Here is a 13,836-nt window from a genome sequence, read left to right as displayed (position 1 = left end):
AATATTATTCTAAATAATCTGTTATCGAAACACGTAGTCGGTTGTTCTGATGGATGGCACGGTTGACCAAAGGCATCCCACCAAATAGCTTTGGATGGCAAGGTTCCAAATAGCTTTGGACCAAGTGCTACCTCTAAGAAGAAAGAAACGCCAACCCACCACCGCAATACGCCACTCTACGCCTACACCAGCACTAACACTCTACTACGGACTACCACTGAACTACAGCTGCATCGCAAGCCAGTAATATGTCACCATCCCCCCAAATTCCTATTATTCTCCAAATTTCCCATTTTCAAACAAATGCATTATTTCTTTCATCTCACTTTGATAGGTTTAATTTTTTTTTCTTTTCATACAATTTGAAAAATGTTAGTCAAGTTTGTTAGAAGAGCAAATTTAACATACTCTCTTCCTGAAATATCCTTATATTAGTAAGACTAATTAACTTTACATTAAATAAGTTGGACTATACTCAATAATGACATACATTAAATAAGAGCGGCATTTAAAAAAAAGGATTAAAAACAAAAAAATCTCATGTAGTATACCTAATACACAAAAGAGCCTTCCGTGGTTTCAAAACATACAAAACGACACTTCATGTTTTAAACTAAATTGTAAACTAACAGAATTTGTTAAAATTAACGAAAATGATGGTCTCAACGGTTAAATTTACCGGATTCCGTTAAATTTACCATTAAGTTTAACGGATTCCGTTAAGTTTAGCGAATTCTATTAGTTTACAATTTAGTTCAAAACACGAGATGTCGTTTTGTATGTTTTGAAATCATTGAAGACTTTTTTTTATATTAGATATACCATAGAGGATTTTTTTGTTTTTATCCTAAAAAAATTACAAGTTAAAATGAACTATATAATTCAAGACAGATAAAAAATGAAACTATTAAAGTGAAACAAAAGGAATACTAATAAATGAATAATTTACAAATTACTAGTGTTACTGTACACCACACAAAAAAAAAAAAACGACGGTCGTACGCTACTATTTACTCTCCTGGTGTCCTAATTTCTTCCTATAATTCGCGGCCGATTCCCGACATAAGTAATTTTTGTTTCTTTGGGTGTTTTAAAAATTGAAACTATCGACCAAAATGTAAGCTCATTTTCATTTATTTTAATCAGTCCGTATCTATGAATTTATCTATTGATAATTCCCTATGTTGTTGGCACAAGGTCTCAATTATGTGAGTCGGGTTTTGTTTCTGGCATGAATTGAATTCTATGAGGTTTTGAATCTTTCATATTTCTACTAATACATGCTTTGTGTTGTTGGTACCTGGTTATTTCTGTTTGTTATCAAATTCATTTCTCGTGCGGTGTAGCAGCTGGCTGGCTGGGAGGGACTCCGGAGGAAAGTTTCTGAGTAAAATTTCAGAGCTAAATTCCATTCCGAAACGATGCCGGTCAACATGATTAACGATGCCGATGGATCACCCCGAGTTATACTGTCTGAACCTACCGGATCCACTGCCGAGGTTTCCGTCCTTTGCCTCATTCTTTTACTTCCTCCCCCGCCCCCTTCACAAAAAACCTCTTTTACTCCTTTTAATATCCTCCTCATTTTAGGAATCAAGGGATTACGATGAAAATTGTGGCCCGGTGTTCTAGTTGGATTTCGAACCACGATAAAATTTTACTCTAGGAAAAAATTGGTCCGTTGTCGGCACTGGGAGTATCTAAAACCGCGAAAACTCTTTTGTGTTTGCATTAGTTCGGCATCCGAAGCTGTTTGTGGTTGCTCTGATATCTTCTAGCGTAATCTGGGAGCTCGAGAGCTTGACTCTCCTTCTCTAGGTGTAACTCCCTCACAAATACTCAATTCCACTTAACCGCGTCTCCTGTTTCAGCATTTACAAAGTTACCCTATCCCCTATTTCAGCACTCACCAAACATATTTTCTCAGGGTATATGCATTGACTGACATGACATGCACGTAAGACCTCCTTATTTAGTTGTACTGCTGAGTGTTAGGTTAGGAGACCCGTTTTCATGGAAATAAATTCGTGGTTTTTGCAGTTTCTATCACCTAATTTAACGTATATGTGTTTTGTTTCAGGTGCTTCTCTATGGTGGGCAGGTTGTGTCATGGAAGAATGAAAGAAGGGAAGAACTTCTATTCGTAACCAAAAAGGTCAAGTTCTCATGCCAAACAGCTATAGCACATCTTTACTAACCATTAAAGCACTGTTCGGCATGCATCTCTGTAGCTAGAATGTGATTTTCCTTGTGGGTTTCTTTGAACACAAATGATCCTCCTGAGTGTGACATTAAACCTGTCACATACAATATAATCTGCCTCTGTTGGAAGAAAATAATTTTGTGGAACCTCTAATTGCCCTACTTATTTGCTTCCAAAGACAGGCAATTTTGGAGTATTTTTTGCCTATTATATTGAAATGGATCCCCTCTATTCTTTAGGCTCTTTGGAAACCATCTAAAGCCGTTAGGGGTGGAATACCCATCTACTTCCCTCAGGTTAGAAGCTAATGAAGTTTTCACGGCATCTTAGCTCAAGTGCCCCTTGGGCTTCTGCCTGCTTAATTCTTAAAATGGATCTTGTAGTTTGCAAATTTTGGTCCGCTGGAGCGTCATGGTTTTGCAAGGAACAGATTATGGTCACTGGACCCCTCTCCTTCGCCTCTGTCTCCAGCTAATAATCAGTCAACGGTGGATCTCATTCTGAGATGTACAGAAGATGACCTAAAAGCTTGGCCCCACAGGTAAGATGTGGAAGACGGAGTGTTTTCATGTTGTTATTGTAGTGGCAAGAATTTTTGTCTGTTGTTTGAACTCTTTACTTTTGTAGATTTGAGTTGCGGCTGCGGATTTCTCTCAGTGCTGGAAAACTCACTCTGATCCCTCGTGTGAGAAATACTGATAATAAGGCCTTCTCATTCACATTTGCTCTGCGCAACTACTTCTCTGTGTCTGATATCAGGTTTGCTTTGGTAAATCAGTAGTTTTTCCTTTTGCTTATTATTTGCATATTGACAGTCGATGCTGTAGTCCTCTTTCATCAGTTGACTCAAATTCTGAAACTCATGTCATCCTTGCTCATGTTTTAATGAATGATCTCTTGATTTTCCTGCATGGTAGCTAAGTTTGCAAGAAACATTACTATCGTTTTCAGATAGGTTGCATGATGCAGTTTGATTTGCAGTGAAGTGCGCATTGAGGGCTTGGAGACGCTTGACTACTTCGACAATTTGATGCAGAGACAGAGGTATACGGAGCAGGCTGATGCAATTACTTTTGATGGTGAGGTAAGTGGTTTGATGTTCCAAAGTTGCAGCCCTAGGCATTATACCTTGATTTTGAGGTGAGGGATAGGAGTTTGGTCATGATCAACTTTTGACATTAGTTTTAGATGTTTTGTTTTTAGATACAAACTTAGTTGGATCTGAAAATTAATACTTGGTATAGGTATATAGCTCTAGATACTTGTATATCTAAATAATGCCTGCTCTCAGATTATCATTCCATTACAAGCTTAGGTTGTGCCTTCATCACAGATTGACCGCGTTTATCTTAGCACGCCTACAAAAATTGCCATAATTGACCATGAGAAGAAGAGAACTTTTGTGCTACGTAAAGAAGGCATGGGAGATTCAGGTTTATATTGTTGTTGGAGAGTTTATCTCCTATCTTGGTATGATTTTAAGTGTTTCAGAGAAATTAGCTTATAATGTTGCTGGTTGGCTGCAGCTGTTTGGAACCCTTGGGACAAAAAAGCGAAGGCTCTACCAGATATGGGCGATGAGGATTTCAAAATTATGTTGTGTGTAGATTCTGCTGCTATAGAAACTCCTGTTACCTTGAAGCCCTTGGAAGAATGGAAGGGACGTCAAGAGCTGTCAGCTGTGTCCTCTAGTTATTGCAGTGGACAGCTTGATCCTCGAAAAGTCTTACATGGTTTCAGCTGATTATATCCATGATTTCTCCTGAGGTTCGCCTAGGACATGTACTGATTTTTTATATGCCATATGCGTTGGCTTTGCTTGATTGCAAACAACTGTTTCTTTTGTCGGATCCATAGAGTGAAGGAGTCACATCAAGCAGAGTGCTGCTTGTCATAGACTGAAAATACAATTCCAGTCACAGGTGGTTCAACGCCTTCCTCATCATGAATTTTATAATTGGGAGGAATGGTACGTTGCTGTTGTATGTAACTGGATCAACCGAACATGCTCGTCCTGTCTATTTGCCAGGAATGTCTCTTTGCTACTTTTATACTATTTTAATGGATTACTGATGTGCATAACTGTTTATGTAAGCGCTTCTTAAAATGTGCATACAATTAATCATGCACATTTATGACTCCATTCAGGGGGAAGGTAAAGAAAGAAATGGCTGCTTTTGAGTTATAATTGATACAAAGCAGCTCTTAAACAGTAACAATAACCATCATCTTTCTCGCGCTGCCTCTTATTTGTAAATTTATTCAGACACTAGAAAGGAACAGGTTTTATTGCTCAAGAACCTTGAAAGTGCTGAAAGTCATCTTTAGAAGAGATGGAGCAACGAGCTTCCAAACTTGTCCTTGGCTTCTTTGTCAAAAGGATCATCTCCCAGGTACAGGTACATGTAAGCCCTGCAGAGGAGCTCACTTTGAACGTTGCTGACAACCTCGCCCATCACTGCATTCACCAAAATGAAGTTTTCAGCCAAATTAGTTCTTGGATGAGCAGTATATGAAGCTGGAAAACTGCAACGGTTTGTAGTTCTTACCTTTTGTTTGTAGGATGTAACCTGGAAGCCTGGAGATCTCAATTTCCGAACCAGGTATGAGCTTGATATCATCTGATGCTTCACCCATGATCCTTCAATTAGAAGAAGATGCAAGAGGTTTAGAATTAGATTCTGAAGTAGTTTTGAGGGACAGCCTCTTAAAGTTGTGGGAGAGAAATTCAAGTTTCGAAACAATGAAAGAGAACACAGGGCCAAAAAAAAAAAAAAAAAAACAAGAGAGAGGAGGAGGATAGTGATGTTATGGGCAGAGTTGAGAGTACATTTTTGTCAGCTCTTCTTTCTTTCCGCCGGTGAGTTTCTTGATTGCAGCTCCTAGACCTTCATCGAAATTTTTACGCACCATGCTCATGGTAAGGCTTGAGAAGACTATGACCAAGCGCACAATCGTTCCGACATCACTATCAATAACCATGTGGTACATTTCCTTGGTCGGCTTGGCAGGTGCTTTTCCAATTTTGTCCCTAACAAGAGCTTTCAGTTGGTCATTGTCCGCATATATTCCTGCGAGTGGTGAGGCATGAGTTATTCATCGATCCATACAAATTTGGTTGTACCAAGCAAAATATTTGGACTTTCTTGACCAACTCTAAACATCGATTACCCAACATGAGATGAGCAATATTAGGACCGTCACCGACCATGCGCTGCAAATTTTCAGAAGAAAAAGCAAAGTTTTGAGAATGATACCAAATGCATAAATTTTGATTCCCAAGCCAAGCATGCTCTTCTTCCTCAAACCAACAGCTTCCAATTGCTTCCCATCGTTCAACTTAACTGGAAAAGAAACGCCCGTCTTTGGTTCAACTTCAACTGGCACGTCCGCTTCTTGCTCTTTGTGGCATTCGGGCTCCTTCTCTTCCCCAACTTTCTGGCTCTTTGCGTCGTCTGGATCTCCGGGTTCGTTTTTCTGCTGCATGTCTTTCGGTTTAGGTGCCTCACCGGTGGAAATTTTGGCCTCCGGCTCATCATTTGCTTTCTCCTCATTCGTTGCTGTCTTCAGAGCAAGGCCGGTGTTTGGTTCAATTTCAACCATCTCAGTCTTTGCAGTAACCTCATCAACTGCCGTCGGCATCTTCTTCGAAAGAAAATTGAGATTAGGATTGGAATTTAGCTGGTAAAAGGAGGAGGGGAGACTGTGTCTGCTATGACGTGGTGGGACGGACACAATGCAAGGTACTGCTGGGGTTTTATAAAGGAGAAATTCGAGGGGAGCTGCTGCTCATTTACTTTTTGCATGCCTTAGAAGTGAAGGACTTCATTGCTCTACTCTTGTGTGCGTTTTGGCCTCCGCCTCGGTATGAGCATTATGATAAGATCCAAGGCACATTGCTGCTTTTTTTTCTTTTTCTTTTTTTTTTTGGGGGGGTTTCTATCTGGTGGTGTCGGAGTAAATGCATTTTATCCATGAAATAACTCTGGGAAGTTTCTCTCTGCTGTTATTTTATCATGTCTCCTCGATCAACATGAAATGTGGAATTCTCGCAATTCAAGGAGCTATGAGTTTAACCTTATCAATAAAGATTAAGAGCTGATTATATGAGTACTGATGGGATCACAGGACCTCAAATTCTCCACTGCAGACGCTACAATTGGAACCTCAAGTGACAACGGGTGATCAGCTAGATTAGCACCCTGCACCCTCCATTAGACCCCCAAACAGAAAAAAAGGACAATGGGTAATCAGCTGGGTTATTGGGTGTTTTGGCTCTTTCTTTTAAGGGTCTACAATGAGACGATGTTGAACTTGTAACTAAGGCCCTGTTTGTGTTTTGAGTGAAAAACAGAAACTCTTATTATAAAGGGTAAATTTTTATCATTCATTTAAATCCTCGATTTATGTAGTTTTATTTTATTTAAGAAAAATTATAAATCTTAAATGGGCAAATGGAAAAAGGGGGAGATTGAAACTTTGAGAGTCCTTGCAATAATGTTTCTACCCGTTGAACTTGGTTCTAGTTTGTGTTTTTTTGGTAATTAAAGTTTGGGTGTCATGGATATGGATTTTGATCACCACCTCACATTGGGACATGCTTCCTAAAGTCATTTACAGGGATGTTTTACACCAACATAATTCTCACACTAGCAGCTGCAGGATTCAAACCACTAGGCCAATGGCTCAGTGGCCACCAGAGAGGGGTTTAACTCCCTTCTTGGGCTATAGATGAGGGTTCAAATCTCACCTGCAGCGAAAAAAATCTAAGGGTTGTGCCAGAGCACTTCCTTGATCTAGTTGGGTCTGTATACCCACTAGCCCCTTACAAAACACATGTAACTCGCTCATTGGGCTAACATGTTAGATAAGATAGGAGCCCAATCAATATCCAACAGGGCCTTCAAGGCGGGGAAATGAAAGTTTCTGTTTGATATGGGCCTCATATAACTCGTCTCGGATGGGTCCGGCCCATATAAAGGTCCAATCCCCATGGTAAAGGTGTCCTGCTGTACTACCATGCTGTGCCCTTCTTCACTTTACACTGGCTAGGAGGGAGAGACTAGGAAGGAAGAGATGACGGAGGAGGAACGGCGAGGAATAATAAACCAACAGCAACGGAGCCGAAAACGGAAGAGGGGGAAGCGTCACCGCCGAAAGCAGCAGGTGGCCGGCGATTCTCCTCCTCCTTCTCTCGAGCAGACCCTTAACGCTAATACTAAGAATCGGTCTTCTCCAGCTGCTGCTGTTGTTAAGTGCAATTCCAAAGCAAGAATCTTCTCGTCTTCGTTCCTCGACAAGGTATCTCCTTGGATTTCTCTCTCTGAATCGTTCGGGGGGTGGGGAGGAAGAGGGAAATATAATATGTCAGGCAAAAAAAACAGATGTATGGATATAATGGGAGTTATGGTTGTGGCTGCAGATGAAAGCGAAGTTATCAGGAGGACACTTTCGCATGATTAATGAGAAACTCTACACTTGCACGTAAGCTCCACTTCTGGCTCCTGCTGCTGCCGCTTTTCATTCGTGGACATAGTTGTTGAATATGCAAAAAAGGGGGGAAAAAAAGAAAAGAAAAAGGAAATTGCAGGTTCAAACAGGAAAAATAGTCAATTTAAGTTCTATAATTAGTTTTGGTGCTCTTAATTTTCTGTTGATTGTCCTTTTTTTCAAGAGTAAACATTCGTCTCTTTAGTACTACTCCCTATTTTGATCCCTGCTTTTGCAAATTTTGTTGCCTTTTGATTCGGTGATGCTTTTAAAAAAATCTACATGTACCAGAATTTATCAGCTTATTTCATTTTTCGTTTTCAATTTCTGTCTCCATATTATTATCTTAATCTATATCATGCATTAACTCGTGTGCAATTTTGGCTTTTTTTTTTCCCTTTTGAATTCCAGTGGACAGGAGGCATTCAACTATTTCAAAGAAGATCCGGCATTGTTCAATATGGTAAGACATGTTCCCTATTTCAACTATTTTGTAGGATTCCCATGTCTTTGCTTGCATATGCTCTTGTATAACCTACTGTATAATCATTTTATGTTGGTTTTTCAGTTCACAATTTTGATGCACCTCTAACTTCACGGCAGTCTCCTCTCAATTTAATTAGATATTACTAATTTAGTAGTCAGGCATGCTTTTTGGTATATCTTCAGCATCATTTTTGTTGTAGATCACTTTACTCATCTACAATGGTTTTCTTTCTTCTGGGATTTTTTTTTTTTTTTGTTTTTTACACTATTTTGGTTGATCTATGATGTTTTCTTCACCTGCATAAAGGCGCATCAGATGGGATGTTATTGAAAGTAGTTGTTTTATTGCATATTTTGATTTTCTGCAGCTTAACTTAGGCTTGATTACACGGCCAGTATCATGCAGGATATCAAGAACAAATGTCACATTGGCCTGAACAGCCAGTTAATGTAATCACAAAGTGGTTAAAGGATCACAGCCCATCTTTAATCGTTGCTGATTTTGGCTGTGGTAAGAATATAACTGGATTATACTAGTAATCATGATAAACTGTCAAAGTTCTTCAATTTGTTTATTTTTGATGATAAACAAAACTTTTTTTTATTCCAGGGGATGCATGTCTTGCAAGAAATGTTAAGAATAAAGTCTTCTCCCTTGATCTCATTTCCAAGGACTCATCAGTGATTGCTTGTGATATGTCGAATGTGGGTTTCGTTCAAAATCCTAAGAGTGGTTCTGGTGCTTACCTGATAATTTGGAGTTACATTAGGGTCTAGTTAGAATTACAGATCATTCTCTCAAAACAGTCTTTAGATTATAAAACATTGAGGGAGCTTGTTTTCTAATTTGTTGTATTCTTGCAGACTCCTCTTGATTCTTCATCCGTTGATGTTGCAGTATTTTGTCTCTCTTTGATGGGAACTAACTACTCAAGTTTTATTCTGGAAGCACACAGAGTTCTTAAGCCGCGGTATACATGCAACACTGTCTCTTTTCTTTCAAGTTTTGGAATGCCTGATTTTGTTTACATTTAGTTAATAATATGGGTGATCTTGATTTTTCTTCAGTGGGTGGCTTTTGATTGCAGAAGTGAAGAGCAGGTTTGACCCCAGTACCGGCGGAGCAGATCCAAACAAATTTTCAAAAGCAATATGCCAACTGGGATTCACCGCCTTGTCAAAGGTTTGTAGGAGTACTATTTTTGTACAATGTGATCTCTGACGTGAGTAACTAAGAATGTCTGGTGTCTTGCAGGACTTCTCCAACAAAATGTTTATACTGCTATACTTCAAGAAAAAGGTCTGCAATGTTTGTCATTACGTATCCTCTGGATGTGCATGTGAAGAAACGCTATGAAGAGATGGCAATATATGATTTTTTGTTTATTTCATTTTTTTGCAGGAAGACGAAAAGCTAAACGTAAATGAAATCAGATGGCCTGGACTGAAGCCATGTTTGTACAAGCGTCGATGAAGTGCGATGTGCTGCTGTTGAAAAGATAGCATGGAACCAATGAATCACCCATCGTGGCATCAACAGTTTCTAGACCCTTCTGTAATCCCAGAAAGTGTAGAATTTTAATATGCAGAAGTGTAGGACAGGCTGTAAAAAGAGGTTAGTTCTTCCAGATATTTACCCTTTTAGGGAGCTTATAGCCCATACCATATTTTAGTTCAAGTTATGTGTTTTATTGCTGGGAGGCTTATTTTGCTAATGGATATTTCTGTCTTGATCTTTATTTGAATCATTTTCTAATATGTGTTAAATGTGGTGCAATAAAAAATTGAAAATAATAAACTGCTTTTAATTGTTCAATAGAGAAATTGAAATTAAGAAACAGCCAAAAGCTCACTCATTTGTTTTTTAAACATCCCGAGAAGATATTAGAAAAGATTGGTTAATATCGTAGCGAACATAAGCCTTGTTTGGCAAGCAAGATTTTGACCAAGTTTGTTTGCTACAAGTTTTTTAATAATTTTAGCTATAGTAACATCAAAAAATTTCTCAAACTTTTTAAATGATGCACTTTAAAATATTCAAAAATTTACACACTTCAAATTTTTTTTTTTTATAAATGCTCAAAAAATTCACTTGACAAACGGGTCTAAATCAAACAAAAGCCCTGAAAATAATAGATCGGGGGATGAGGGATTGAAATAATATTTTAATTGGATGGAGAGGTGGGAAAGAGAAAGAGACAGAAATGGACAACAGAGAAAGAAGAAATCAAGTTTGACTAGAAATCAACTTTGGAACAAGAATAATAAATCTATTAATGCAATTAAGAAAATATGAAATTAAGAATCGATTATTGGAGCGTTAGAGATTAAACATTTTCTAATACATTCTATGGTGAAAGAAAATACACTTCCAATTGATTATTTTGAAAAAAGTTGCACAGAAAAAATTCCTAATAAGCAAAAATCTATTAGAAGACAAAAGGAACAAAAAATGTCCAAATAACCAACATATAATGAGCGATTGTAAAAATTGGGTTATTGACTTTGAATTGTCTAATTATAAAGAAATTGGATACGAATATATTTTCTTAATTTCTTAAATTAGAGAATAGATGAAACTGATTAGTAATTAACTGATTATATATATATATAGAGTTTTTCCAATTTTGTGGATCAGAGAATGGGCAACCTAAATTTTTAGTTAGAGAAACTTTTTATTTGCTTAAAAATAGCATTTTGAAAAATAAATAAATTGGAAAAGAGATAAGAATGGTAAAAAAAATCAGCACAGTAGATGAGTATTTTTGTGTCTCGAGAGGTTAAAAGTAACACAAAATTATAGGGAATAAATTGTGATTAACCCATATAAATATGAAAATGCAAGGACCGGTGGTCGCAGAAGTTTGATCACCAATCCATGAGACCAAGAGCGGTGAGTTAGTTGGGAAGCATGATGGTCCAACACTGGAAGGCTTTACCCAACCCACCGACTTCCGTCACAAGCTTCGTCCCCACAATTTTACCCAAAAAATAATAATAATAATAATAAAATGGAAGGAGATTATTATACAACAGCAAAAACTTGGGTAAGTTAGGTGTACGACCCCACTAGCGGACCCCAATTCACCACACGATCCATCGGAATTCAATACTCAGAAATCCTTCTTTTGGCTTCCTTCACCAAAGTCCATGAAAGAGATGAGTGAGGTCCTCTGATGCTTAATTTCCGATTTTTTCTTTTAATTTGTTCCCAAGTAATATCAACCAAAAATCTTAAAGAAAATGTTGTATGAATCCGTTCAAAACTCGTCGCCGGAGCCAATATTCGTATCAGAAATTCAGAATAATAATAAATAAATAATAAAGCTCTTAATTTCTCAAAGCAAATGAAGCCCGGTCGTTGAAATTTGGTTTTCCTTCCTTGGACAAATCATCTTGTGCCCAGCTCCAGAAGAGTGGAAAGAATCTGCCGTGTGATTTTGTGAGTTGGAATAGAAGAGGCCATTTGCTTGGAGCATGGGCAGGGTAGGCTCAAAAGAAAAGAGTCAAAAAAAAGCATAATGAGCACAGTAGCCGCCGGTGAAGACAGTCCAGGAAGAACACGTTTTTTCGCGACTAAACTAAAGTAGTGAAAAAGACTGCAACAGACTTCGGATTAGGAGCAATGAACGGCCCATGATGAGACAGATTATTATTACTACGTCTCAAGAATAGACTTTCCACTCAAGACTCCGGAAGAGCTAACGGAAGCTTTTGTCTGTGAAGGGACGTCATCATTATTGATTGAGTGGTCTCTTTTGGTTTGTTTTGTGAGGAGAAAGCAGAGTTGAGCTCAAGATACGAACACCGGACAAATAAAAACAAGAGAACCAACTAGTTGATACAGACGCAGCAAATTCTGGGCCATAGGGTCTACGGATGGGGCCGTAGACCGGGTACGGGTCTACTCAAGTAGTAGTACTCTATTGCCTTATCCGACAGACTTCAGTTGGCACTTTTGCCCTTTCTTTCCGCTCTTTATTTTATTATTGGACCACTGAGACTTTATAAATAAAGGCTCGAACGAGGGAGGTGGGGTCAATGGCCCACCGGCAACGGCAAGGCATCATCAATCATCCTCGTGCTAAATAAATCTCTTGTATTCACACGGTGATGCTCACAATTACTACTAGTTAGTAGTGATATTCCATTGCATGTTTCGATTTGATTAAATGTAAGAATTAAAAGAAGACTTGTGGTGATTGATGAATTAGGTAGTTATAATCAAATTTGGAATTTCCTTCTCTAATTTGAATATCTGGACAAATAATTATATCGGAATTTGGTTTAGAAAAACAGTTGGATCCTTCAATTTTTTAAATACTATAAACAAATTTTAAAAATACTTTAAAAGATATTCTAAAAAGTAGTCTAAATTTTTTTTAATATTTAAAAAATATCTCAAAATATATTTTAAAAACTCTACTACTCTTAAATATTTCAAAATATTTTCTAAAAATATCTCAAAATATACTCTAAAAACTCTCTGTTATTGTAAAATTTTTCAAAAACACCTCAAAAAACAGCTAATTCAAACGGATCTGCTCCGTGATTTACTAGAAAATAGATCGAAATTTACTGGGATAAACATTTTTAAATTACGGCAATCGTAAACAAGGAGACGACCCATACACAAATACCAATCAATAGAATTGAAGTGCTCTGGCATTTTCTTCAGCGTCGACTTGGACATCAATAATTTATTTCTTACTGATTTAACGGGTCCATATGTTTTCTTGTTTCCCCTTTCAATTTAGTTATTCTATTAAATAATTGTTGTTAATAAAAGATAATATTCAATTCAAATGGGAGGTTTGATTTGGTCAATGCGAAGGATTTTATTGGCACTTGGTGTTGGCAATTGACATTATTATTATTGTAATAGAATTGCAAAATTGCAAGCAACGGATTAGAGCAGAATGTTCAATCAATTTAATTGACCCTCCCCTCCATAAACGCATTAACGAGAGGATATTAAAGTTGACTGAGGAGACAGCGATAACGGAAACGCGGTGGCCAAGGGCAGACTTTTTTTATTTAAGTCAAGCTACTATACTATATTAAGTAATTGAATAACTTTTTTTCATATGCTGTTAGAATATAATTTTATACTAACTAATAGGTTTAAATCATGACACATAATATGAATTGGAAATTTTTGAATTTTAAATCATACAAATGTCGCATACATTTAAAGCTATTAATATTAAAAAATATTACCATACTATCAATATATAAAAAGTTAATTTTAAATAATTTATGTTAGTAGCAATAGTCTGTTCTCTCTCTCTCTTTGTGGACGCGGATGCAATGCATAAATTGTCTTTTGTTGACTAATACTGGTAGACTACCAAAAATTCCAATTCAAAACAAAATGCCAAAAACATTAATTCTATCCCCAAATTAAAATGCAAAACAATTGCTTCGGTTTAGGAGACCAGAGATTATTACTACCACTTAACAATTAATGACTCCGGTGACCCAGAGTTTCAAACCAACCCCAAAATCACATTATTATTATTATTATGAGTATATTTTATATACACTGTTGTTGTTGTGTATATTATTATGATTGGATATACGATACATATATAATATTTGAGTTTTAAATTCAAATTCAGTTTATGCGTCATACATCATTAAATGATGCAAGTATA

General features: G+C 37.3%; 3 protein-coding genes across 13 annotated transcripts; 2 read left to right on the top strand and 1 right to left on the bottom strand.

Moving 5' to 3' along the window:
- The first annotated feature begins 965 nt into the window (after positions 1-965).
- LOC113722984 (putative glucose-6-phosphate 1-epimerase) lies at positions 966-4,276 on the top strand. Of its 10 annotated transcripts, none has more exons than XM_027246233.2 (9): positions 966-1,117; positions 1,350-1,499; positions 2,081-2,155; positions 2,443-2,499; positions 2,587-2,744; positions 2,831-2,962; positions 3,185-3,287; positions 3,537-3,636; positions 3,730-4,276. In XM_027246233.2, the coding sequence occupies exons 2-9, from the start codon at positions 1,422-1,424 to the stop codon at positions 3,945-3,947; spliced, it is 921 nt and encodes a 306-aa protein (XP_027102034.2). In that variant the 5' UTR covers positions 966-1,117; positions 1,350-1,421; the 3' UTR covers positions 3,948-4,276. The 10 variants fall into 10 exon arrangements, with proteins under 10 accessions (XP_027102034.2, XP_071906372.1, XP_027102033.2 ...); XM_072050271.1 differs by having other exon boundaries at positions 3,519-3,636; XM_027246232.2 differs by having other exon boundaries at positions 3,173-3,287.
- An 87-nt stretch (positions 4,277-4,363) lies between these two features.
- LOC140007569 (chalcone isomerase-like protein 1) lies at positions 4,364-6,439 on the bottom strand. Its single transcript, XM_072050275.1, has 4 exons — positions 5,461-6,439; positions 5,034-5,274; positions 4,753-4,844; positions 4,364-4,661 (listed from the first exon to the last, which is right to left on the bottom strand). The coding sequence occupies exons 1-4, from the start codon at positions 5,843-5,845 to the stop codon at positions 4,528-4,530; spliced, it is 852 nt and encodes a 283-aa protein (XP_071906376.1). The 5' UTR covers positions 5,846-6,439; the 3' UTR covers positions 4,364-4,527.
- Positions 6,440-7,221: 782 nt separating this feature from the next.
- Positions 7,222-9,924, top strand: LOC140004359 (ribosomal RNA-processing protein 8). 2 transcript variants are annotated; one of them, XM_072050273.1, is made up of 9 exons: positions 7,222-7,504; positions 7,626-7,687; positions 8,105-8,156; positions 8,576-8,690; positions 8,790-8,884; positions 9,044-9,150; positions 9,248-9,362; positions 9,435-9,479; positions 9,582-9,924. In XM_072050273.1, exons 1-9 carry the CDS (start codon positions 7,280-7,282, stop codon positions 9,651-9,653), a joined length of 888 nt encoding a protein of 295 aa, XP_071906374.1. In that variant the 5' UTR covers positions 7,222-7,279; the 3' UTR covers positions 9,654-9,924. The 2 variants fall into 2 exon arrangements, with proteins under 2 accessions (XP_071906374.1, XP_071906375.1); XM_072050274.1 differs by lacking the exons at positions 8,576-8,690; positions 8,790-8,884.
- The last annotated feature ends 3,912 nt before the right edge of the window (positions 9,925-13,836 follow it).

The sequence above is a fragment of the Coffea arabica genome, chromosome 5c (genome assembly GCF_036785885.1).
Source record: "Coffea arabica cultivar ET-39 chromosome 5c, Coffea Arabica ET-39 HiFi, whole genome shotgun sequence".
NCBI lineage: Eukaryota > Viridiplantae > Streptophyta > Magnoliopsida > Gentianales > Rubiaceae > Coffea > Coffea arabica.
Note: the sequence above shows the minus strand (reverse complement) of the source record. Positions and strands in the feature narration are given on the sequence as shown.

Excerpts from the sequence above, each read along its gene's own strand:
- LOC113722984 (XM_072050265.1), top strand. The coding sequence starts at position 1,422 with ATGCCGGTCAACATGATTAACGATGCCGATGGATCACCCCGAGTTATA. Across the intron at positions 1,500-2,080 it reads CTACCGGATCCACTGCCGAG|GTGCTTCTCTATGGTGGGCA; the intron begins GTTTCCGTCCTT and ends GTTTTGTTTCAG. Across the intron at positions 2,745-2,830 it reads CTAAAAGCTTGGCCCCACAG|ATTTGAGTTGCGGCTGCGGA; the intron begins GTAAGATGTGGA and ends TTACTTTTGTAG.
- LOC140007569 (XM_072050275.1), bottom strand. The coding sequence starts at position 5,845 with ATGCCGACGGCAGTTGATGAGGTTACTGCAAAGACTGAGATGGTTGAA. Across the intron at positions 4,845-5,033 it reads AAAGAAGAGCTGACAAAAAT|GATCATGGGTGAAGCATCAG; the intron begins GTACTCTCAACT and ends TTCTAATTGAAG. Across the intron at positions 4,662-4,752 it reads TTACATCCTACAAACAAAAG|TGATGGGCGAGGTTGTCAGC; the intron begins GTAAGAACTACA and ends TGGTGAATGCAG.
- LOC140004359 (XM_072050273.1), top strand. The coding sequence starts at position 7,280 with ATGACGGAGGAGGAACGGCGAGGAATAATAAACCAACAGCAACGGAGC. Across the intron at positions 7,505-7,625 it reads CGTCTTCGTTCCTCGACAAG|ATGAAAGCGAAGTTATCAGG; the intron begins GTATCTCCTTGG and ends TTGTGGCTGCAG. Across the intron at positions 9,363-9,434 it reads GATTCACCGCCTTGTCAAAG|GACTTCTCCAACAAAATGTT; the intron begins GTTTGTAGGAGT and ends GGTGTCTTGCAG.